The following is a 24,575-nucleotide window of genomic DNA, read 5'->3' as shown; positions in this document are numbered from 1 at the left end:
CTTGCTATACCCAGAAAACGTGCCAGGAAGAGAACTCAGGACCCTGGAGCAGACTACTGGAAGGGAGACTCCAGCTCAAACAAGGCAAGGGTGGGGGCGTGGGATGGGGGGTAGGGGAGGGAATAGATACATTTTCTCTTTCCTGTTGTAAAAAAATAAAGATAAGCCAGGCACAGTGGCTCACGCTTGTAATCCCACCGCTTTCAGAGGCCAAGGCAGGAGGATTTCTTGAGCCCAGGAGTTTGAGACCAGCCTAGACAACATAGTGAGACTCAGTCCCTAACATTAAAAAATAAAAATAAATAAATAAAAGGAATAAAGATGAGAACCAGAATGCTTATATTTTAGTAGTATCCAAGACTGGGGAGAGGGATGGGGTGGGAGAGATCAAGAATTGGGGAGCAGATGGGTGGCGCGACCTCACTCAGGAGACACGAGTTTTTATCCAAGTTCAAGGTGAAGGAAGTGAGGGCAGGAAGAGAAATCTCCCTGCTAGCAACAGCGACTCAGGGAGAAACTCTGGGCCCATAGCTAGCTGGAGGCAGGGTGACATTGCTCCCACCAATGGGCCATCTTCTTAGCTACACCTTTGTAGCTGTGGTCCCAGGCAGAGGAACCACCTGGAAACTGAGCTAAGGCAGGTTCCTTCTTCCAACAGAAGACACAGCTGAGCAGGGACTGTGCAGACTCAGTAGGGCCAGGCCAGCTAGCGGCCAGTCAGTGTTCATGTCTCTCACCAGTGCCTGGAGGGTCCCCAGCCAAGGACAGATCTGGTCAGTTCCCACCAGCAGCTTGAGCTGGAATGCCCTGGGAGGGTCAGTAGAGGGTGGTCACTTGAGGAGCTTCACAGAGAGATGGATGTCAACATCACAGAGGAAGATGTCCATGAGGTCACGGCCTGCCTCCTGTGCTATCTGGGAGATCACGTGGCCCTTCGGACCAATCAGGAGTTTCTGAGGATACGTGAAAGAGAAGGAAGCCAGGAATGATGGCACATGCCTGTAGTCCCAGCTACTCGGGGGGCTAAGGTGAGAAGATCCTTTGAGCACAGGAGTTTGAGTCCAGCCTGGGTAACAGTGCGACCCCTCTTTAAAAAAAAAGAGAAGGTGGCCGGGCGCAGTGGCTCACGCCTGTAATCCCAGCACTTTGGGAGGCCGAGGCGGGCAGATCACCTGAGGTCAGGAGTTCGAGACCAGCCTGGCCAACATGGTGAAACGCTGTCTCTACTAAAAATACAAAAAATTAGCTGGGCATGGTGGCGGGCACCTGTCATCTCAGCTACTTGGGAGGCTGAGGCAGGAGAATCACTTGAACCTGGGAGGCAGAGGTTGCAGTGAGCTGAGATCGCGCCTCTGCACCCCAGCCTGAGTGACAGAGAAAGACCCTGGCTCAAAAAAAATTAAAAAATAAAAAAAAGAGAGGGTTAGGTGCGGTGGCTCACACATATTAATCCCAGCACTTTCGGAGGCCAAGGTGGGTGGACTGCTTGGGCCCAGGAGTTTGAGACCAGCCTGGACAACATGGTGAAACCCCTTCTCTACAAAAAAATTTTTTTAAATTAGCGGATGGTCAGGTGGCACTTTGGGAGGCTGAGGTGGGCGGATAATTTGAGGTCAAGCGTTCGAAGCCAGCCTGGCCAACATGGTGAAACCCTGTCTCTACTAAAAATACAAAAATTAGCTGGGCTTGGTGGTGGGCACCTGTAATCCCAGCTTCTCGAGAGGCTGAGGCAGGAGAATCACTTGAGCCCAGGAGGCGGAGGTTGCAGTGAGCAGAGATCGCGCTACTGCACTCCAGCCTGGATGACAGAGTGAGACTTTGTCTCAAAAAAAATAAAATAAAAAAAATAAAAAAATCAGCTGGTCCCAGCTCCTCAGGGGCTGAGGCGGGAGGATTGCTTGAGCGTGGGAAGTCAAGGCTGCAGTGAGCTGTGATCACACCACTGCACTCCAGCCTGGGTGACAGAGTGAGACTGTCTCAAAAAAAAGAAAAGAAGAAAAAAAGAGAGAAGGATATGGTCCTGCTCTCAGGGCTCCAAGCTGGGGGAAGAATTCCTGCCTAACACAGTCTTGATCTCTCCTCTGAGCCTAGTCTCACTTACCATATAAGATTCTTTGGGCACCAAAAGCTTCTGTTGGATAACCAGCTCCCCACCTGGTCCTTCCTCCCACACTGCCGTCTTCTGTACAGGGAGACAAATGATTAGTCAGTCATACACCTGGGTAGAGGTGTGTGTCTGGTAGAGAGCCCCCAGAACCCTTCACTCTGTACCTGCTGTACATTGTAAGGCACCTCCTGGGGCAGGTGCTCTAGGAGCTTCTCTCGGATAATGTTGGCGCAGATCTCTTCTGGTGTCTGGCTAGTGAGGACTGCACTGTGGTACTCCCAGGGCCCTGGCTGGGCCTGTGTCAGGAGGTATTGCTGTGGGAACAGAGGGAATAGATGGGCATCTTAATCCCAACCAGGACTTTTCTCCTCACTTTTGCTTCCAGGAGGAAATTTGAGGGCTGTCTTCATATGGTAGAAACCAAGGGCCAGGCTACGGCCAAGACTAACTGACCTTTAGTGTTTTCACATCCTCCTGGCTTAGGGCTGACAACATGAAGATCTCCTTGAAGTGGGGCCAGCCAGTCCTCTGAGGGTTTCCCACAGATTGTGTGTTTGGGTCCTTAACTGCTGGGCTGGGGCAATGGGTGCCAGGGTGTGAGTGGAAGGCCTGCCTCATCTTGAGCTTTTTGCCATTGACCACACCTTCAGTGAGGGCTGCCGTGAGCTCCAGGAGAACTGACTTCTGTTTCAGACAATCTACCTGGACATGGGGGATGGGCAAAGGGTGTGTGGTCAGAGATAGGGGACTTGGAGGGAAGTAGACCCCTTCCTCAGGTGGGTAGTGCTCACCTTGTTCATGACCAGGACACTAGGGATCTGGGAGAACTTGGTCAAGCACCTGAGCAACTGGGGGCTGAGCTGGTTCCGTGTCCATTTGTCTGAGACATCCACAAGAACCACAACTGGAAGATGGCAAGGCAGGAAGAAGGAAAAGGAAATGGTCACTCTTCCTCCTGCCCTGACAAAAACTTCCATGGTATGAGCTTGGCTTTCGCCCCCCAAACTGCCAAGGAATGAAAGGCCATGACCCCTGTAAACTGGGCTTAAGGTTCCCATCCTGAACCTAACCAAGATCAGCAGATTCCATGCTCTTCCATGGATCTTCCAACAAAGAGAGCTCCAGGTGATGCCTGAGGGACAGACATACATCAGTCAGGAAAGGTCTTATGACTAAGGCATTTCTGATGAGGGATGTCGTATGGTAAAGGGGTTTTCCAGCCCCTATAATGGAATCTCCCCACCCTCTTTCAGTACCTCCCTCCCAATCCACCCCAATTCCACCACCATTACCTCTTCTGTTTACCAGGACTGATAATGCCAGGTGTGTCAAGTAGAATCTAAAATCAGGAAAGTGAGATACCCAGACCCCAGGAGAAAAGATTATGACTGGGAAGTGAGAGAGAGGCTACCTGTGATGTCAGGACCTGCCCTCCCTTCTCAGTCAAGCTATTATTGACTTTAGGTTTGTTTTTTGTTTTTTTCTGAGACGGAGTCTCACTCTGTCACCCAGGCTGGAGTGCAGTGGCACAATCTCAGCTCACTGCAACCTCTGCCTCCCGGCTTCAAGCAATTCTCCTGCCTCAACCTCCTGAGTAGCTGGGATTACAGGTGTGCACCACCACACCCGGCTAATTTTTGTATTTTTTTATTAGAGACAGGGTTTCACCATGTTGGCCAGGCTGGTCTGGAACTCCTGATCTCAAGTGATCCACCCGCTTTGGCCTCCCAAAGTGCTGGGATTACAGACGTGAGCCACCGTGCCCAGGCTGACCTTAGGTTTTTACCATTCTGCTTTGATGGGATCTGGGAGAAAGATGATGACTGTGAATATAAGGAAGATTAGGAAGCAGTAAACAGAATGAAATCGGCTGGGCGTGGTGGCTCATGCCTGTAATCCCAGCACTTTGGGAGGCCAAGGCGGGCGGATCACCTGAGGTCAGGAGTTTGAGACTAGCCTGGCCAACATGGTGAAACCCCATCTCTACTAAAAATACAAAATTAGCCGGGCGTGGTGGCGCATGCCTGTAGTCTCAGCTACTCCGGAGGCTGAGGCAGGAGAACTGCTTAAACCCGGGAGGCAGAGGTTGTAGTGAGCTGAGATCATGCCATTGAACTCCAGCCTGGGCAACAAGAATGAAACTCCATCTCAAAAAAAAAAAAGAGAGAGAGAATGAAATCTTTCTGACTAGATGCCAGGGGAGGGCAAGGTAGAGACAGAACTATACTATGCCTAAAGGAAAAGGAAACCCCCTTTCCTGGCCAGGCGCGGTAGCTCACACCTGTAATCCCAGCACTTTGGGATGCCGAGGCAGGCGGATCACGAGGTCAGCAGATCGAGACCATCCTGGCTAACACGGTGAGACCCCGTCTCTACTAAAAATACAAAAAATTCGCTGGCTGTGGTGGCAGGCACCTGTAGTCCCAGCTACTTAGGAGGCCGAGGCAGGAGAATGGCGTGAACCCGGGAGGTGGAGCTTGCAGTGAGCCAAGATCGCGTCACTGCACTGCAGCCTGGGCGACAGAGCAAGACTCCATCTCAAAAAAAAAAACAAAACAAAACAGAAACCCCCTTTCCTCACATAAATGAATGTGACCATCATTTTCTTCAAGGCTGATGGTAAGGGAGACCCTCTTAGCTTCACCCTCTGTCCAGTTTCAAGGACTCCCTTTGTAGGTACCCACCACCTGGGTCTCATTCTCTGTGATGACCCCCAGAGCTTGGCAGCGAGTGGTATGCACCTTCTTGGAAACAGGGAACACCTGCCAGGAACAAAGGCGTCTCAGTGAGGTCCCAGATCCCTCCAAGACCATCCTTGAAGGCATGGCAGGAAGTAAAAGATGTAAAGGGTAGGATGGTCAAGGGTGTAGCATACCTTTCGGCCCAGTAGCTGGTTGGAGAGTGTTGACTTCCCTGCATTCGGGGCTCCCAGGAGGACCACTCGTAGGACCCGGGGATTCTCAGGCATATCAGGGTGATGGACCAACAGGACATCCTGCTCATCTATGTGCAAGTGGGAAGAGGCGTGAGACATAGTGGAATCTGGATTTCCTGTCAAGTGCTTGTTCCTGCCCACCCACAAAGGGAGCAGGGGTACAAAATTAATGCACCAGGTTGAAGTCACCTAGACCTGACTTTGAGACTTTGTTTGGCCCTTAATTTACATTAATTTATAAAGTAACTCTCTGAGCCCTTTAGTTTTCTCATATGTAAAATCGAGTTGATATTAACAGTACCTACTTACCAGCTTATCTTATAATTTTTTTGATGACTTGCAATTGTGTAAAACAACTCAGCACAATACCTGGCACTTAATAATTACTGCATGTAATTATAATGGGTAGCTGTGCCTGAGAAGTGTATGTACATGAAAGCAAGCTGGATTACACAAAGCCAGATACTTCCTCAGCTCTCATTCTCTCACCCTACTAAGGGTGCTATGAAGGCTCTGCAAGCTTTCCCAGTCTTTTTTTTTTTTTTTCTGAAGGAGGGACGGGAGGAAGGGCTGGGGTCAAGAAGGGAGAGGGCCCATTCTTTTTATATTATCTTCTTATGACACCATTTTGCAATGACCAGTTTGTGTCCAGTCTCCAATACCGGACACTGTTTGAAGAATAAAGTGTGCTGTTTTCCAGGTGTAACTGTGTCTTGACAAGTAGATGAGGCCCAACATGCATTTATTGGATCAAATTTGCTTCCCATGTCGGGGTGCAGAGCCATAGTTCCACTTTGTCTGTGGCCCTTCAATCTCATGCTCTTTAGTGAGTGTCTCTGGTTGTGACCAGATCGTTTCCTTCTCCCACTCAAACTGTTATTTCTCTCCTGAGAGATTTTTCACTGCTCGTCCCTGTCAGGGCCTCAAAATCGTTCTCTATAAAATAGAATCAAAGACTGTATCCCCAGAAACCTTTCAATGCTAAAAACATGACAGTTCCGGGCAAACCTATCAGGGCTCTTTACCTCTGTGCATGGACACCGCGGGGACGCAAGGAGTCACCGAACTGTCGGGCTGAGAGAATCCGAGGAAGTGGTCCAGGGCAGAGCCCTGGCCGTTACTGCGAGAAGCCGAGGCCAAGCGGGGACCAGAGAAAGCGGATCCCGCGACGCAGGACACGCACCTCCGTTGAAAGCCTAAGGGTGAGGAAAAAGGGATCACCCGCTCCCTCGCGACATGACGGCCCACCTGCCAGACTCTTAACACCGATTGAACAAGCCTAGCCCCGCGCCAGCTGGGGGCAGCCATTACAGCCGCAAGGCACTGCGGGAACCGACCAGGAGCGCTCCTACGATTGAACAGAGCGGCTGACGAACCAGCGAGTAGGAGAGAGGTAGGTCTGCCCAAATGGAAAGCCGAGACACATGGGATGTGGGCGGGAGGAGGAACTGCTCTGGAGACTGGTGGAGGCTAAGGAAGGGGGAAAATGTGTATTCAGAGTCTATGCAAGCATGACGGTAGTTTTGGACTCCCATACACAACGTATTTTTTTCTTCTGCCAAAGTTTTGTAAAAGGCCCTTCTGGCCATGTCTCCTAAAAGACTACATTTCCCAGGAGGCCAAATAGCAGAAATCGTCCTCCCATCGAGGGAGGAATGGTTGTGGGAGTGGGAGGGGGCAATGTTCCGCCTGTCCCCATAAGGGTTTTGTTGTTGTTTGTTCCTAGTCCTTTCCATCCTTTGGCCTGCAGGATCCTCTCCCAGCCTTAATTTGGCTTGCCCTAGAGGTCAGCGGTGGCCCCGGGCTGTCTGCACCTTTGCTTTAGGCTAGGTTCCTGGAAGGAGTGGTCCTTGGGTCGGTGTTTGGGATGAAGAGCAGGTCTGGATTTCCCTCCTGTAAGACTTGGCTACTGTCTACTATCTGAGGTCATTCCTTTATGGAGAACAACCAGAGGGTTTGCAAAGGAGGAAGTGGCTTAGCCACCTAAGGTCTCCTAGACCGCTCTAGCAGCTGGAGAAATTCCATTTACCTTGCTCTGTTTGAGGCCTTGAGCCCTCTTCATCCTTTGTAGCCTCTAAATCAAACACTTGAAACAGAGAGCCGGGCGCGGTGGCTCACGCCTGTAATCCCAGCACTTTGGGAGGCTGAGGCGGGCGGATCACGAGGTCAGGAGATCGAGACCATCCTGGCTAACACGGTGAAACCCCGTCTCTACTAAAAATACAAAAAATTAGCCGGGCGTAGTGGCGGGCGCCTGTAGTCCCAGCTACTTGGGAGGCTGAGGCAGGAGAATGGCGTGAACCTGGGAGGTGGAGCTTGCAGTGAGCTGAGATTGCACCACTGCACTCCAGCCTGGGCGAGAGAGTGAGACTCCATCTCAAAAAAAGAAAAAAGAAAAAAAAAGGAAACAGAGATAAACTTTGGTAGAGGGGGTGTTGAGGAAAGAAGGTTCTTAGAGTCAGTGCTCATTCTGTTGCCCAGGCTGGAGTGCAGTGGCATGATCATAGCTCACTGGAGCCTGAAACTCTTGGGTTCAAGCAATCTTCCAGTTTCAGCCCTCTTGAGTAGCTAGGACTACAGGCACATGCTAACATGCCTGACTATGGAGGAAGATGTATAAAGCATCTACTAGCAAGCTCTGTCCTGTGCTGGGAATACATCAGTGAACAAAACAGAAATCTCTATCACGAGACTTCAGGGACCCCATCTCTAAAATAACAACAACAACAAAAATACGACACAATACAGTATAACAACTATTTATATAGCACTTAAATGTATTAGATATTATAAGTAATCTAGAGACTTTAAGATGACTTAAAGTCATCTCTTACTACAAGAGAATCAGCAGATTTTGGTATCCATAGGATGGGAGGGTGGAAATTATGGTATCTAAATTCCCTGGGAAGACACAACTGTATATTCTGGCTATCCTCAATTTCTCTCCTCCCATTCTTTCTTTTATTTTTATTTTTTTGAGAAAGGGTCTTGCTCTCTCGCCCAGACTGGAGTGCAGTGGTGCAATCATGGCTTACTACAGCCTCGACCTCCCAGTCACAAGCATTCCTCCCACCTCAGCCCTGCTAGTAGCTGTGACTACAGACCTGCCGCCACCATGCCTAGTAATTCTTTTTTTTTTCTGAGACAGAGTTTTGCTCTTGTTGCCCAGGCTTCAGTGCAATGGCGCGATCTTGGCTCACTGCAACCTCTACCTCCCAGGTTCAAGTGATTTTCCTGCCTCAGCCTCCCGAGTAGCTGGGATCACAGGCATGCACCATCACGCCTGGCTAATTTTGTATTTTCAGTAGAGATGGGGTTTCTCCATGTTGATCAGGCTGGTCTTGAACTCCCAACCTCAGGTGATCCACCCACCTCAACCTCCCAATGCACTGGGATTACAGGGGTCAGCCACCTCGCCCAGTGCTAATTTTTAAATCTTTTGCAGAGACAGAGTCTCACTACGTTGCCCAGGCTGGTTACGAACTCCTGGCCTCAAGTGATCCTCTGCCTCGGCCTCCCCAAGTGTTGAGTTTACAGGCATGAGACACCATGCCTGGCCTTTCCCCAGATATTTTTTTCTTCAGTTGGTTGAATTCCTGGATGCTGAACCCTTGGATATTGAGGACAAGTATTGAGCAGGAGAGGGCTGTGGGGTTAACAGAGGATTTTCTTTTCTTTTTTAAGAGGAGAATTTTATTTTTACTGAGATGGAGTCTGGCTTCCCTAGGCTGGAGTGCAATGGTTGAATCTCACTGCAACCTCTGCCTCCCAGACTCAAGCAATCCTCCCTCTTCAGCCTCCCAAGTAGCTGGGACTATAGATGCGGGCCAACACACCTGGCTAATTTTTTGGTAATTTTTTTGTACAGATGGGGTTTCACCATGTATCCCAGGTTGGTCTTGAACTCCGCCTACTCCATCTCCCAAAGTGCTGAGATAACAGGCGTGAGTCACTGTACCTGGCCTGAACATTTTTTTTTTGAGACGGAGTCTTGCTCTGTCACCCAGGCTGGAGTGCAGTGACGCGATCTCGGCTCTGCCTCCCGGGTTCAGGCCATTCTCCTGCCTCAGCCTCCCGAGTAGCTGAGACTACAGGCACCCACCACCATGCCCGGCTAATTTTTTGTATTTTTAGTAGAGATGGTGTTTTACTGTGTTAGCCTGGATGGTCTCGATCTCCTGACCTCGTGATCCACCCACCTTGGCCTCCCAAAGTGCTAGGATTACAGGCGTGAGCCACCGTGCCAGGCCACGTTGTTTTTTTAATTAAAAAAAATTTTTTTTGAGACACAATCTCACTCTGTTGTCTGAGCTGGAGTGTAGTGGTACAATTCTGGCGCACTGCAACCTCCACCTCCTGGGCTCAGGTGATTCCCCCATTTTAGCCTCCCAGGTAGCTGGGACTACAGATGTGCCCAACCATGCCCAGCTAATTTCTGTTTTTTTTTTTTTTTGAGACGGAGTCTTGCTGATCGCCCAGGCTGGAGTGCAGTGGTGCGATCTCAGCTCACTGCAACCTCCACCTCCCTGGTTCAAGTGATTCTCCTGGCTCAGCCTCCCGAGTAGCTGGAATTACAGGTGCCCGCCACCACACCGGCTAATTTTTGTATTTTTGGTAGAGACAGGATTTCGCCATGTTGGCTAGGCTGGTCTCAAACTCCTGATCTGGTGATCTGCCCGCCTTGGCCTCCCAAAGTGCTGGGATTACAGGGATGAGTCACTGCACCTAGCCTAATTTCTGTATTTTTTTATAGAGACAGGCTCTCACCATGTTGCCCAGGTTGGTCTTTTTTTTGTTTGTTTGTTTGTTTGAGACTCCCAGGCTGGAGTGCAATGGTGCGATCTTGGCTCACTGCAACCTCTGCCTCCCGGGTTCAAGCTATTTTCCTGCCTCAGGCTCCCAATTAGCTGGAGTTACAGTCTTCTGCCACCACACCCGGCTAATTTTTTGTATTTTTAGTAGAGATAGGGTTTCACCATGTTGGCCAGGCTGGTCTCGAACTCCTGACCTCAGGTGATCCACCCACCTCGGCCTCCCAAAGTGCTGGGCTTACAGGTGTGAGCCACCACGCCTGGCTTGGCCCAGGCTGGTCTTGAACTCTGGGGCTCAAGTGAGCCATCCACTTTGACCTCCCAAAGTGCTGAGATTACAGGTGTGAGTTACTGCCCCAGCCTTGGAACATTTTTTTTTTTTTTTGAGATGGAGCCTCCCTCTGTCGCCCAGGCTGGAGTGCAGCGGTGTGATCTCAGCTCACCACAACCTCCACCTCCTGGATTCAAGCAATTCTTCTGCCTCAGCCTCCTGAGTAGCTGGGATTACAGGAGCACCCCACCAAGCCCAGCTAAATTTTTGTAGTTTTAGTAGAGACGGGGTTTCACCATATTGGCCAGGCTTGTCTCAAACTCCTAACCTTGTGATCTGCCCACCTTGGCCTCCCAAAGCGTTGGGATTACAGGTGTGAGCTGCCACGCCCGGCGGAACATTTTTTTACAATTTTTGATTTTTATAGAAAGAACCTGTTCAAAACTGGTCAGACACTGCACATGAGAAGTTTCCAGAACCACAATGATGAAAACAACAAAAACCGACAAACAGAAGAAAATAGGCAAACAGACAGAACCTACAAACAGAACACAAATACCCCAGACTAAACTGTTTCAAAATCAAGGTCCCAGTTGACCGAAGGATTCTAAAGAAACTCATGTGGCTGGCCGGGCGCAGTGGCTCAAGCCTGTAATCCCAGCACTTTGGGAGGCCGAGGCGGGCAGATCACAAGGTCAGGAGATCAAGACCATCCTGGCTAACACGGTGAAACTCTGTCTCTACTAAAAATACAAAAAAGTTAGCCGGGCGTGGTGGCGGGCGCCTGTAGTCCCAGCTACTTGGGAGGCTGAGGCAGGAGAATGGCGTGAACCTGGGAGGCGGAGCTTGCAGTGAGCCGAGATGGGGCCACTGCACTCCAGCCTGGGTGACAGAGCAACAGAGCAAGACTCTGTCTCAAAAAAAGAAAAAAAAAAAAAAGAAACTCATGTGGCCAAGGGTGAGGAGACTCCAATGCCTGAGCAAGTACCCAGAGTGGAAGGAAAAACAACTCAGAAATTCAAACCACAATCCCTGCCCGCTGGCCCCTCATGCTGTCAAGAGTGAGGCAAAGGGCTTCACAGCTTTATGGGGCAGAGAAGAGAGTGGTGACAATAGCTTAAATAATGGGAGGAGGGGGATTTTTTTTTTGAGACAGAGTTGCACTCTTGTTGGCCAGGTTGGAGTGCAATGGCATGACCTCGGCTCACTGCAACCTCTGCCTCCTGGGTTCTAAGTGATTCTCCTGCCTTAGCCTCCTGAGTAGTTGGGATTACAGGCATGCACCACCACGCCCGGCTAATTTTTTGTATTTTTAGTAGAGATGGGGTTTCTCCATGTTGGTCAGGCTGGTTTCGAACTCCCAATCTCAGGTGATCTGCCCTCCTTGGCCTCCCAAAGTGCTGGGATTACAGGCGTGAGCCACTGCGCTTGGTGAGGAGGGGAATTTTTACATTTCAGCTTTTTGTTTTCTCTTCCCTTATAGGGGAAGAGGAGAGAGTGGTAGCTTGAAGTTAAGGAGAAAACAGTGATTTTTTTTTTCTTCTTCTTTAATGTAGAAAACATCTAGGAATGGCAGGCTGTAATGAAAAAAATGCCAAATTTGGCCAATTCCTAAAGAGGAGGTGGGCGCTTGTGTGGGTTGGTTATGAGAGGTACCAACCTTGGGTGTTGCAGCTTCTTGGAAGAAAACACTCCAGATACAAAGATTTGAGGGTGAGAGAGTAGAAGGGGGGGCCAGAATGGGGAACCCTTAAGTGGTACCAAAATTAGCTGCGGCCTGCTCCCTGCTGGTGAGTTCCTGGAGTGTAGAGAGTAGCAGGGAAGGGATTGGGGTCGAAGAGAAAATAAATTGATATGCTGATTTAAAAAAAACAACTCTACTCAAGGCTCCATGGCCCCGGGGCAGAAGAGTAGAAAATCGCTAAGTGTCAATTACAGTGCTTTCTTGGGTCATCCCCCACTTTTTTTTTTTTTTTTTTTTTGAGACGGAGTCTCCCTGTCTCCCAGGCTGGAGTGCCACGGCTCACTGCAAACTCCGCCTCCCGGGTTCTCGCCATTCTCCTGCCTCAGCCTCCCCAGTAGCTGGGACTCCAGGTGTGCGCCACCACGCCCGGCTAATTTTTTGTATTTTTAGTGGAGACGAGGTTTCACCATGTTAGCCAGGATGGTCTCGATCTGCTGACCTCGTGATCCTCCCGCCTCGGCCTCCCAAAGTGCTGGGATTACAGGCGTAAGCCCCCGTGCCCAGCCGGGTCATCCCCCACTTAACATGAGCTCAGTTCTGGTGGGGAATCAGTGCTGCCAGCACTTGGGGTATGGGCTGGTGGCCCAGTCTAGACTCTTGGCTCCCAGGGGAGAGGGGAAGGTGGCGCCCCCTGCTGGAGACTATATGACAACAATATATATTCCTATATTTGAACCATTGTGGGTCTTCTGAGCCATTTCCCTACTTGAATTTCTTTTTTTCTTTCTTTGAGACAGAGTTTTGTTCTGTCACCCAGGCTAGAGTGCAGTGGCCCGATCTTGGCTCACTGCAACTTCCACCTCTCTGGTTCAAGCGATTCTCCTGCCTCAGCCTCCCAAGTAGCTGGGATTACAGGCACCCACCACCACACTGGCTAATTTTTTATTTTTAGTAGAGACAAAGTTTCACCATCTTGGCCAGGCTGGTCTTGAATTCCTGACCTCGTGATCTACCTTCCTCAGCCTCCCAAAGTGCTGCGATTACAGGCGTGAGCCACCGCGCCCGGACCCCTACTTGAATTTCTTACCAAGGGCAGAATAGTGGATTTTTCCCCTGCCAATTATTAATTCATTATATACAATATAGTTATCCATAGAAACACCCCTACTCCAAACTCAGACCATGTGGTTGGATGAGGCTCACTCCAGGCAGGGAGCACACAACCCGGAACCAACTCAATCAGTGTATAACATTCTCTAGCCCATGATGATTGTTTTAGAGATGGGCACATAACCCAGGGAGATAAAAGGTACAAGGAGAATTTTGCTTCTTTCCCACTGGAGCTGGATGTAAGAAGACATAATATCTGGAGCTGCTGCAGTCATGTTGATACCAGAAGGGGAGAGCCAACCCAGAGAAAGATATCATTTATTCACTCCTGAACAAAAATCTATTGAGTAGTTGCTATGTGCCAGACACTGCTCTAGGGCTCAAGTCACCCACCTCAGCCTTCCAAAGTGTTGGGATTTCAGATGTGAGCCAACATGCGCAGGCTCCATCTGCTTCTCTCTCCTTCATCTTCACTACACTATTTTGTTTTCTTTCTTTCTTTTTTTTTTTTTTGAGGCAAAGTCTCGCTCTTTCGCCCAGGCCAGAGTGCAGTGGTGCTATCTCGGCTCACTGCAAGCTCTGCCTCCCGGATTCACACCATTCTCAGGCCTCAGCCTCCAGAGTAGCTGGGACTATAGGCGCCTGCCACGGCGCCCGGCTCATTTTTTGTATTTTTAGTAGAGACGGGGTTTCACCATGTTAGCCAGAATGATCTCGATCTCCTGACCTCGTGATCTGCCCATCTTGGCCTCCCAAAGCGCTAGGATTACAGGCGTGAGCCACCATGCCCGGCCTTGTTTTTCTTTATTTAATTAATTAATTTATTTATTTTTGAGATAGAGTCCTGCTCTGTCGCCCAGGCTGGAGTGCAGTGGCACGATCTCAGCTCACTGCAACCTCCACTTCCCAGATTCAAGCAATTCTCCTGCCTTAGCCTCCGGAGTAGGTGGGATTACAGGCTTCCACCACAATGCCTGGCTAATTTTTTGTATTTTTAGTAGAGACGGGGTTTCTCCATGTTGGCCAAACTGGCCTCGAACTCCTGACCTCGTGATCTGCCTGATTCAGCGTCCCAAAGTGCTGGGATTATAGGCATGAACCACCACGCACAGCCCACTACACTATTTTAGTAAGGAAGATAAAGTTACACCTTGTAACTTGGGGTCACGGAAGTTTTAGATTTTTTCTTTTTATTTTTTCTTTTGACACGGAGTCTCTCTCTGTTGTTCAGGCTGGAGTGCAATGGCACTATCTTGGCTCACTGCAACCTGTGCCTCTGGGGTTCAAGCGATTTTCCTGCCTCAGCCTCCTGAGTAGCTGGGATCACAGGCATGTTCCACCACACCCGGCTAATTTTGTATTTTTAGTAGAGACGGGGTTTCTCCATGTTGGTCAGGCTGGTCTCGAACTCCTGACCTCAGGTGATTTACCCACCTTGGCCTCCCAAAGTGCTGGGATTAACAGGCGTCAGCCACCACGCCCAGCGCTAATTTTTAAATCTTTTGCAGAGACAGAGTCTCACTACGTTGCCCAGGCTGGTCACGAATTCCTGGCCTCAAATGGTCCTCTGCCTTGGCCTCCCCAAGTGCTGAGTTTACAGGCATGAGACACCACGTTTGGCCTTTCCCCAGATATTTTTGTTCTTCAGATTGTTGAATTCCTAGATGCTGAACCATTGGATATTGGGAACCAATATTGAGCAGGAGAGGGCTGTGGGGTTAATAGAGGATTTTCTTTTCTTTTTTAAGAGGAAAATTTTATTCTTACTGAGATGGAGTCTAGCTCCCCTAGGCTGGAGTGCAGTGGTTGAATCTCACTGCAACCTCTGCCTCCCAGACTCAAGCAATCCTCCCTCTTCAGCCTCCCAAGTAGCTGGGACTACAGACGCAGGCCACTACACCCGGCTAATTTTTTGGTAATTTTTTTGTACAGATGGGGTTTCACCGTGTATCCCAGGTTGGTCTCAAACTCCACCTACTCCACCTCCCAAAGTGCTGAGATTACAGGCGTTGAGTCACTGTACCTGGCCTGAGAATTTTTTTTTAATTAAAAAAATTTTTTTGAGACACAGTCTCACTCGGTTGCCTAGGCTGCAGTGTAGTGTAGTCTAGGCTCACTGCAACCTCTGCCTCCTGGGTTCAAGTGATTCTCCCACCTCAGCCTCCCAAGTAGGTGGGACCACAGGTGTGCACCACCACATCCGGCTAATTTTTTTTTTTTTTTTGATGTGGAGTCTCGCTCTGTCGCCCAGGCTGGAGTGCAGTGGCACGGTCTCGGCTCACTGCAACCTCCACCTCCCGGGTTCATGCCGTTCTCCTGCCTCAGCCTCCCGTGTACCTGGGACTACAGGTGCCCGCCACCACGCCCAGCTAATTTTTTGTATTTTTAGTAGAGACGGGGTTTCACCATATTAGCCAGGATGATCTGGATCTCCTGACCTCGTGATCCACCCACCTTGGCCTCCCAAAGTGCTGAGATTACAGGCGTAAGCCACCAGGCCCGACCCTTATTTATTTATTTATTTTTCTTTTTGAGATGGAGCCTTGCTCTGTCACCCAGGCTGGATTGCAGTGGCACAATCTCGGCTCACTACAACCTCCACCTCCTGGGTTCAATTGATTGTCCCACCTTAGCACCCCAAGTAGCTGGGACTACAGGCACCCGCCACCATGCCTGGCTAATTTTTTGTATTTTTAGTAGAGACAGGGTTTCACCATGTTAGCCAGAATGGTCTCGATCTCCTGATCTTATGATCCGCCCACCTCGGCTTCCCAAAGTGCTGGGATTACAGGTGTGACCCACCGTGCCCGGACTATTTATTTATTTTTTCTTTTTTTCCTTTTTTTTTTCTTTTTTGAGACGCAGTCTCGCTCTGTCGCCCAGGCTGGAGTGCAGTGGCCTGATCTCGGCTCACTGCAAGCTCTGCTTCCCGGGTTCACGCTATTCTCCTGCCTCAGCCTCCCGAGTAGCTGGGACTACAGGTGCCCGCCACCACGCCCGGCTAATTTTTTGTATTTTTAGTAGAGACGGGGTTTCACCGTGTTAGCTAGGATGGTCTCGATCTCCTGACCTCATGATCCACCCTCCTCGGCCTCCCAAAGTGCTGGGATTACAGGCGTGAGCCACCGCACCCGGCCTATTTTAATTTTTTTGTTTGTTTTTTTGTTTTTAGAGACGGAGTCTCGCTTTTTCTCCCAGGCCGGACTGCAGTGGCGCTATCTTGGCTCACTGCAAGCTCCGCCTCCCGGGTTCATGCCATTCTCCTGCCTCAGCCTCCCGAGCAGCTGGGATTACAGGCGCCCGCCACCACACCTGGCTAATTTTTTGAATTTTTAGTAGAGACGGGGTTTCACCGTGTTAGCCAAGATGGTCGCGATCTCCTGACCTCGTGATCCGCCCACCTCGGCCTCCCAAAGTGCTGGGATTACAGGAGTGAGCCACCACGCCCGGCCTAATTTTTTTAACATTCCTCATTGAGCCCTCAACTTGTCGTCTTTTTTTCTTCTCTTTTTCCCCCTTACGTTGTATCTTGGGCCTTATGTGTCCAAACTCTGAAGAGAGGAGACCAGCGCTGGAGTTGAGAGAGAAAACAGAGCCATGGTGATGAGGAGAGTTTAGTTCTGTACCTCCTCTTCCCTTTGGTTGCTGTTCATTGCCTGCTGCTTTCAAGTCTGTTTTGTTGAATTCTCAGGACTCGATTGAGCTTAGTCTCTTGTCAGGCTATGCCAAAGCAGCACAGTAGTCTAGGGACTGACAGTTGGGCCTCACTGGACTAAAGGTCTGGTTTTCTTTTACCAGTTTGAAAAAGGGCCAGGCTCACAGTGAGAGCTGGAAAGTAGGGGACTATTTGCCTGCGAATTCCTCAATAGCACACACGCGATGCCTAGAACATTTCTGTCCAATAAACAGCATGTGCTTGATAAATGTACTGAATTTAGCGGTGTCCCCAGTGCATTCTAGGCGACGTCACCTCCTTGACAAGGTCCCCAGGACTTCATTGCACCTCCTAGCTAGTAGTGTATTCTAGGATGGCAAAGCTGCCTTTACATAATTACCCCGGATACATTCTAGAAACGATCATCTTCTTGAAAGAGACCCAAATTTTACCAGGCGTGGTGACTCATGCCTGTAATCCCAGCACTTTGGGAGGCCGGGGCGGGCCAATCATCTGAGGTCAGGAGTTCGAGACCAGCCTGGCCAACATGGTGAAACCCCGTCTCTACTAAAAATACAAAAGTTAGCCGGGCGTGGTGGCGCAAGCCTGTAATCCCAGCTAGTCAGGAGGCTGAGGCAGGAGAATCGTTTGAACCCGGGAGGCGGAGGTTGCAGTGAGCTGAGATCGCGCCACTGCACTCCAGCCTGGCCAACAAGAGCGAAACTCTGTCTCAAAAAGAAAAAATAAAATAAATAAAAATAAAAAATAAAAAAAAAAGACCCAGGCTGGGCGCGGTGGCTCATGCTTGTAATCCCAGCACTTTGGAAGGCCGAGGTGGGCGGATCACCTGAGGTCGGGAGTTCGAGACCAGCCTGACCAACATGATAAAACCCCGTCTCTACTAAAAATACAAAAGTTAGCCGGGCGTGGTGGCGCAAGCCTGTAATCCCAGCTAGTCAGGAGGCTGAGGCAGGAGAATCTCTTGAACCCGGGAGGCGGAGGTTGCTTTGAGCCGAGATCACGCCATTGCACTCCAACCTGGACAACAAGAGCGAAACTTCGTCTCAGAAAAAAAAAAAAAAAAAAAAAAGACCCAAATTTATCATCAGTGGTCACCTCAGAGCACCTGAATTCAGGCCTTTAAGTGCAAGTAGGATGCAGAATTCTGGAAGAGCCAGTAAGTCTGTGGCTCCTTGGGGAAGCGCGATCCAAGAGTTTAGTAACCTAGGCACGGTACTCCAGAGGCGTACCCTGAGGCAGCCGCCAAATTCTCTAAGCCTCAGAATTCTTCAAGGCCAGCTCTCATGTCCACTAGAGACCCAGAGGTCCAGAACATCAGGCACTGAGAAAGACGCCCCCGGCAGGGGCTGCGCAGGCGCATGCGGCCCGAAAGGGCCCAGGCGCTACACGCTGCGCAGGCGCAGGAGCGGCTCCCGCTAGTCCCGACAGCTGCGCCGGTGACTGAGGGGCCGGGCAGTGGAGAAGTGGTGGCGGCGGGCGGCGGGCGGCGGGCGGCGGGCGGCGGGCGGCAAAGGAGCAGCCATGAGGGCCGGGCCCAGTCACCGACCGTGAGTAGTGGTGGAGGGGGAGTGGACAACGCGTGGGAAGAGGGTAACTTGGCGGAAGGATACATGACTTCGTGGGGTGGGCTCTGACTGTGGGAGACGGAAGGGCGTGGGGGAGGTACAGTTTGAGGTGATGATAGGAGAATTTGGGGCACGGGTGGCCAGGTCGCCGGCCGCAGAGCTGGACAGCTTGGTGGAGGGGGAAGGGGTTGCGTGCTGTGGAGTGAAGTAGCCCATTTGTATCATCCCTTCCTCCAGGAGCTTTTGGTCGCCTCTCCTTTTCCGCTTCTTTCAGAGAATGATCGCGGGGGGAGGGTGGTGGAGAATGAAAGCTCTGCTGGAGCTGAAGAAGCCACCTCTGAACCAGGCAGGGGAAGGGTCGGTCTCCCGGAGTAATAGGCTGCTCTGGGTAGAGGATGGGAGTCGGGAGCCCTCTTTTGAAAGCTGGGAGGGGTCTAGGGAAAAGAGCTAGGGGCTTAGAGTCAGGCATGTTCGAAAGGAAGTCCACCATTGATAAAGCTGTTAGGTAACCTTGGGCAGGTCCCACTTAACCTTTCTGAACACCAGGAAGATGTCATGCTTCAAACGGGCTATTGCAAGCATCACCTATGTAATTGAGATTGTTTATGCAAATTGTGAATTGTAAGTACTATGTTGATGTTAATGTATCACCAACAATGTTAGTGGAATTTAGACCTTACCGTTGTTAATGGAATGACTAATTTCTCTGTTAAGGTAGGAAGCATATTGTTTGTAAAGCCTCAGTAGACACATATGTGCTTTCTTTATGGGCACAGCAGATCATGTGCAGAACTACCAGTTGTGTAATGTGATAAATTAGCCATCAGACTTCTGTAGGAAAAATACCGTACTCCGGCGTTTTTACAAACGGTTTGCAGCAACTCACCCAAAAGGATGGAGGGCCAATCTGTTAAAATACTTTCTGAACTTAACTAACTCATGTTGCCTTGTAACACAGTTGGCACTAATGTGCTTTAAAGAGTTGAGAAAAAGCCGGATGCAGTGGCTCATGCCTGTAATCCCAGCACTTTGGGAGGCTGAGGCGGGCAGATCACGAGGTCAGAAGTTGGAGACCAGCATGGCCAACATAGTGAAATCTCGTCTCTACTAAAAGTACAAAAAAATCAGCCGGGTGTGGTGGCGGGCGCCTGTAATCCCAGCTGCTTGGGAAGCTGAGGCAGGGGAATCACTCGAACCCGGGAGGCGGAGGTTGCGGTGAGCCGAGATAGTGCTATTGCACTCCAGTTCGGGCAACAGTGCGAGACTCCGTCTGGAAAAAAAAAAAAGAGTTGAGAAAACTAGTTTGAGACAAGCTGGGAGGGCTGCCCAGTGAGGGATGTGAAAATATAATTTGTTTATTGTATTTTATTTTATTTTTGAGACGGAGTCTCGCTCTGTCGTCAGCCTGGAGTGCAGTGGCATCATCTCGGCTCACAGCAACCTCCGCCTCTCGGGTTCAAGCGATTCTCCTGCCTCAGCCTCCCGAGTAGCTGGGATTACAGATGCCCACCACCACGCCTGGCTAATGTTTGTATTTTTAGTAGAGATGGGGTTTCACTATGTTGGCCAGGCTGGTCTTGAACTCCTCACATCAGGTGATCCACCCATCTCGGCCTCTCAAAGTGCCGGGATTACAGGCGTGAGCCACCATGCCTGGCTATTTTATTATCTTTATTTTTATTTTATTTTATGATAATTTTTTTTGAGGTGGGGAAAGGAGTCTTGCTCTGGCGCCCAGGCTGGAGTGCAGTGGTGCGAACTTGGTTCACTGCAACCTCCGCCTCCTGGGTTCAAGCAGTTCTCCTGCCTCAGCCTCCCTAGTACCTGGGATTATAGGCACGTGCCACCATACCCGGCTAATTTTTGTATTTTTTCTAGTACAGTCGGGGTTTCCCCATTGCTGGCCAGGCTGGTCTCAAACTTCTGACCTCAGGTGATCCGCCCGCCCCAACCTCCCAAAGTGCTGGGATTACAGGCGTGAACCACCGCGCCTGGCCCATTTTATTATTTTTAAATTATAAAAAGTTCTCCTTTGCAAAGGAGTCTCTGGCTGCTCTGGGGACCTGTCGCTATTTTGGAGGTCAGATATGCATAAGGCAGCCCTCTAGCTCTGCTTTTTGTTACCCTGCTTGTCAGTGGGATCTCCCAGGTGGAATATCTCAGAAGAAGAGCCCAAGAGGTGTCTTGGTTTTCCTGAGAGGCTGAAGAAACACTCCTGAGACCTGTTTTCTAATGTAGACAAAGCAGAGGACAGTCAAACTATGTGTTTATGGAAAGAGAAAATGGGTTCTTTTTATTTTATTTATTTTGTTTTGACACAGAGTCTTGCTCTGTCACCCAGGCTGGAGTGCAGTAGCGCAATCTTGGCTCACTGCAACCTCCACCTCCCAGGTTCAAGCGATTCTCCTGCCTCAGCCTCCAAGTAGTTGCGATTACAGGCACCCACCACCATGCCCGGCTAGTTTTTGTATTTTTAGTAGAGATGGGGTTTCGCCATTTTGGTCAGGCTGGTTTCGAACCAGGTGATCTGCCTGCCTCGGCCTCCCAAAGTGCTGGGATCACAGGCGTAAGCCACCAAGCCCAGTGAGAAAATGGTTTCTAAAGTAGAGATGCAGACTCCTTTTAAAAGGACATAGACGCTTCAGCTTTGCTGACTCTGAGGATTGAGACCTTAAACTGTCAAGGCGTTTTGGCAATTGATGAGTGATTTGTCTTTTACCTGAGTAAAGGTAGGGAGGGGCTATACTAGGTTCTTGAAGATTCACAAATAAGGGGAGTGAATTTATAGGAATGGGGAAAATGAACCTGGTTGTTTTTAACTTCTCTGTCTGGTAAAATGTGTTTCACTTTTCTTTCCTGGAAATGCACAGTGATGTATAATTTTAACCTTTTTACTTTAGTTCCTTGACTGTCCCAAAGGATTATTTGTCTATAATACTTTGTTTAAGATAATAGTTTTAAAAATAAAGCATTTGTTAATATTGTGATAGGTCATTACAGAAATTTATTCCATGTTTGACTACTACATGGAGTAGAGAATAAAATGTTAAAGCTGGGCATAGCTATCTTATTTTATTTTTTAATAGTTGGACATTTATTTTTAATGTTGGTAATGCATTTTTCCCCCTACTGGAAATTTCCATCAATTCAAATAAGCGCATAAATGCCACCCATGTTATGTTAAAATAATAGAGGTTTGTTCAGCTGTGATGAGAATTTCCTGTCCTCCTCTCCTTCTATTCTCTTTCCTACTTGTGGTTACTTTTATGTAGTAAATGACCTTACAAAATGAGGATTTCTTTCCCTGGGGAAGAAAAAGGGGTAGGCCAGTATCTTGATTGCCTTTCGTGTGAGAAGTTTTTCTAAAGTGGGAGAGGAACTTTGGAGATTTAAGGACTTCCTGTGAATCTCTGACATACCAGGGGCTAAAATAAATATTTATTGGCTTATTATCATCATTATTATTATTTTTTGAGACGGAGTTCTGCTCTGCTGCCCAGACTGGATTGCAGTGGCGCGATCTCGGCTCACTGCAAGCTCCGCCTCCCGGGTTCTTGCCATTCTCCTGCCTCAGCCTCCCTAGTAGCTGAACTACAGGCGCCTGCCACCATGACTGGCTAATTTCTTTTCATATTTTTAGTAGAGACGGGGTTTCACCGTGTTAGCCAGGATGGTCTCGATCTCCTGACCTTGTGATCTGCCCGACTCAGCCTCCCAAAGTGCTGGGATTACAGGCATGAGCCACCACGCCCTGCCTTATTTTATTTTATTTTTTTTGATACCAAGTTTCACTCTGTTGCCCAGGCTGGAGCGCAATGGCGAGATCTCAGCTGATTGCAACGTCTGCCTCCTGTGTTCAAGTGATTCTCTGGTCTCAGCCTCCTGAGTAGCTGGGATTACAGGCGCGCACCACCATACCTGGCTGATTTTTGTATTTTTAGTAGAGATGAGGTTTCACCATGTTGGCCAGGCTAGTCTTGAACTGCCGACCTCAGGTGATCCACCTGCCTCGGCCTCCCAAAGTGCTGGGATTGCAGGTGTGAGACACCACGCCCAGCCAAAAATCTTTTTTTTTTTAATTCGACTTATTTATTTATTTTTATTTTTTATTTTTTGAGATGGAGTCTCGCTCTGTCGCCCAGGCTGGAGTGCAGTGGCGCGATCTCGGCTCACTGTAAGCTCCGCCTCCCAGGTTCACGCCATTATCCTGCCTCAGCCTCCCGAGTAGCTGGGACTACAGGCGCCCGTCACCACGCCCGGCTAATTTTTTGTATTTTTAATAGAGATGAGGTTTCACCGTGTTAGCCAGGATGGTCTCAATCTCCTGACCTTGTGATCTGCCCGCCTCGGCCTCCCAAAGTGTTGGGATTACAGGCGTGAGCCATCGCACCCGGCCTATTTGTTGTTTTTTTGAGACAGGGTCTCACTCTGTTGCCCAGACTGGAGTGCAGTGGCGCCATCTTGGCTCAGCGCAACCTCTGCCTCCCTGGCTCAAGCAGTTGTCCTGCCTCAGCCTCCTGAGTAGCTGGGATTACAGGCATGGCACTACCGCCCAGCTAATTTTTGTATTTTGAGTAGAAACGGTGTTTCACCATGCTGGCCAGTCTGGTCTCGAACTCCTGACCTCAAATGTTCCACCCGCCTCTACCTCCCAAAGTGCCGGGATTACAGGCGTCAGCCACTGCACGCGGCCTAAAAACATTCTATTTAAAAACAAAATTATTGGTTGGACATGTTGGCTCACTCCTGTAATCCTAGCACTTTGGGAGGCCGAGGTGGGTGGATCATTTGAGGTCAGGAATTCAAGACCAGCCTGGCCAACAAAGTGAAACCCCGTTTCTACTAAAAATACAAAGATTAGCTGGGCATGGTGGCACCCGCCTGTAATCCCAGTTACTTAGGAGACTGAGGCAGGAGAATCGCTTGAATCCAGGAGGTGGAGGTCGTAATGAGCCAAGCTCGTGCCATGGCACTCCACCTTGGGCGACAGAGCGAGCAAGACTCCGTCTCAAAAAACAAAACAAAAAGAAGTATTTAATATCTATTTCTGTCTTATTACCTCTCAGGGTCTCGATTGTTTCCCTGTCAAACCTCTGTGACTTATAGTGAAAAGGACTACAATTTAACAAGAAAAATACTAAATTTTCTTTATTAAAGATGCATTTAATACAAGGAGGGGTAATCAGATTTGCTGGCTCAATTTTTAAAAACATTTATTTATTTATTTATTTTTTGAGACGAAGTCTCGCTCGGTTGCCCAGGCTGGAGTGCAGTGGCTCGATCTCGGCTCGTGGCAAGCTCTGCCTCCCGGGTTCACGCCATTCTCCTGCCTCAGCCCCCTGAGTAGCTGGGACTACAGGCGCCCGCCACCACACCCAGCTAATTTTTTGTGTTTTTAGTAGAGACGGGGTTTCACCATGTTAGCCAGGATGGTCTCGATCTCCTGACCTTGTGATCCACTCGTCTCAGCCTTCCAAAGTGCTGGGATTACAGGCGTGAGCCACTGTGCCCGGCCATTAAATTTATTTATTTATTTATTTACTTTTTGAGATGGAGTCTCACTCTTGTCACCCAGGCTGGAGTGCAGGGGTGCGATCTTGGCTCACTGCAACCTCTACCGCCTGGGTTCAAGCTTCTCCTGCCTTATCCTCCTGAGTAGCTGGGATTACAGGTGCCCGCCACTACGCCTGGCTAATTTTTGTACTTTTAGTAGAGATGGGGTTTTGCCATGTTGGCCGGGCTGGTCTCGAACTGCTGACCTCAGGTGATCAGCTTAAGGGAGGAGCCCACCCCTCTTATTGTCTTATGCCCAATATCTGCCTCCAAAGAAAGAAGAAGTAAAAACTAAAAGGCCGAAATGAAATCCACCAGCAGACAGCCAGGTGCCACACCCTGGGCCTGGTAGTTAAAGATCGACCCCTGACCTAATAGGTTATGTTATCTATAGATTACAGACATTGTATGAAAAGCACTGTGAAAATCTCCATCCTGTTCTGTTCCGTTCTAATTACTGGTGCATGCAGCCCCCAGTCACGTACCCCCTGCTTGCTCAATCGATCACGACCCTCTCACGCAGACCCCCTTAGAGTTGTGAGCCCTTAAAAGGGACAGGAATTGCTCACTCGGGGAGCTCGGTTGTTGGAGACGTGAGTCTTGCCGAAGCTCCCGGCCGAGTAAAGCCCTTCCTTCTTTAACTCAGCGTCTGAGGGGTTCTGTCTGTGGCTTGTCCTGCTACAAGCCCGCCTTGTGGCCTCCCAAAGTGCTGGGATTACAGGCGTGTGCTGGCTCAATTATTAAATGGTGGTTTGGTACAACACTGGATCGTACTATTTCATGGGAAAATATAGGTCATTTAAGAAGTGATTTAGGGCCAGGCGCGGTGGCTTATGCCTGTAATCCCAGCACTTTGGGAGGCC

At 49.6% G+C, this 24,575-nt stretch overlaps 2 protein-coding genes across 10 annotated transcripts in view; one reads left to right on the top strand and one right to left on the bottom strand.

Annotated features, from left to right (window-relative positions):
- Positions 1–316: 316 nt before the first annotated feature.
- ERAL1 (Era like 12S mitochondrial rRNA chaperone 1) lies at positions 317–6,420 on the bottom strand. 2 transcript variants are annotated; one of them, XM_054458735.2, is made up of 10 exons: positions 6,068–6,420; positions 4,983–5,110; positions 4,792–4,869; positions 3,400–3,446; positions 3,178–3,239; positions 2,899–3,011; positions 2,561–2,809; positions 2,272–2,421; positions 2,102–2,182; positions 317–953 (listed from the first exon to the last, which is right to left on the bottom strand). In XM_054458735.2, the coding sequence occupies exons 1-10, from the start codon at positions 6,348–6,350 to the stop codon at positions 831–833; spliced, it is 1,314 nt and encodes a 437-aa protein (XP_054314710.1). In that variant the 5' UTR covers positions 6,351–6,420; the 3' UTR covers positions 317–830. The 2 variants fall into 2 exon arrangements, with proteins under 2 accessions (XP_054314710.1, XP_054314711.1); XM_054458736.2 differs by lacking the exon at positions 4,792–4,869 and having other exon boundaries at positions 6,068–6,392.
- FAM222B (family with sequence similarity 222 member B) overlaps positions 5,753–24,575 on the top strand; it is a 99,348-nt gene continuing 80,525 nt past the window's right edge. For 3 of the 8 annotated variants that reach the window (XM_063656085.1, XM_063656086.1, XM_063656087.1), the window contains exon 1: positions 18,012–18,141. The gene's annotated coding sequence lies outside the window, so the exon portion shown is untranslated. Of the gene's footprint in view, positions 6,436–17,954; positions 18,142–24,575 lie in introns of those variants that run through there. The other 5 variants (XM_054458723.2, XM_054458719.2, XM_054458725.2 and 2 more) reach the window with 5 other exon arrangements.

This window comes from Pongo pygmaeus, chromosome 19 (genome assembly GCF_028885625.2).
Source record: "Pongo pygmaeus isolate AG05252 chromosome 19, NHGRI_mPonPyg2-v2.0_pri, whole genome shotgun sequence".
Lineage (NCBI taxonomy): Eukaryota > Metazoa > Chordata > Mammalia > Primates > Hominidae > Pongo > Pongo pygmaeus.
The sequence above is the reverse complement of the archived record's forward strand: the minus strand, read 5'-3'. Positions and strand labels throughout refer to the sequence as shown.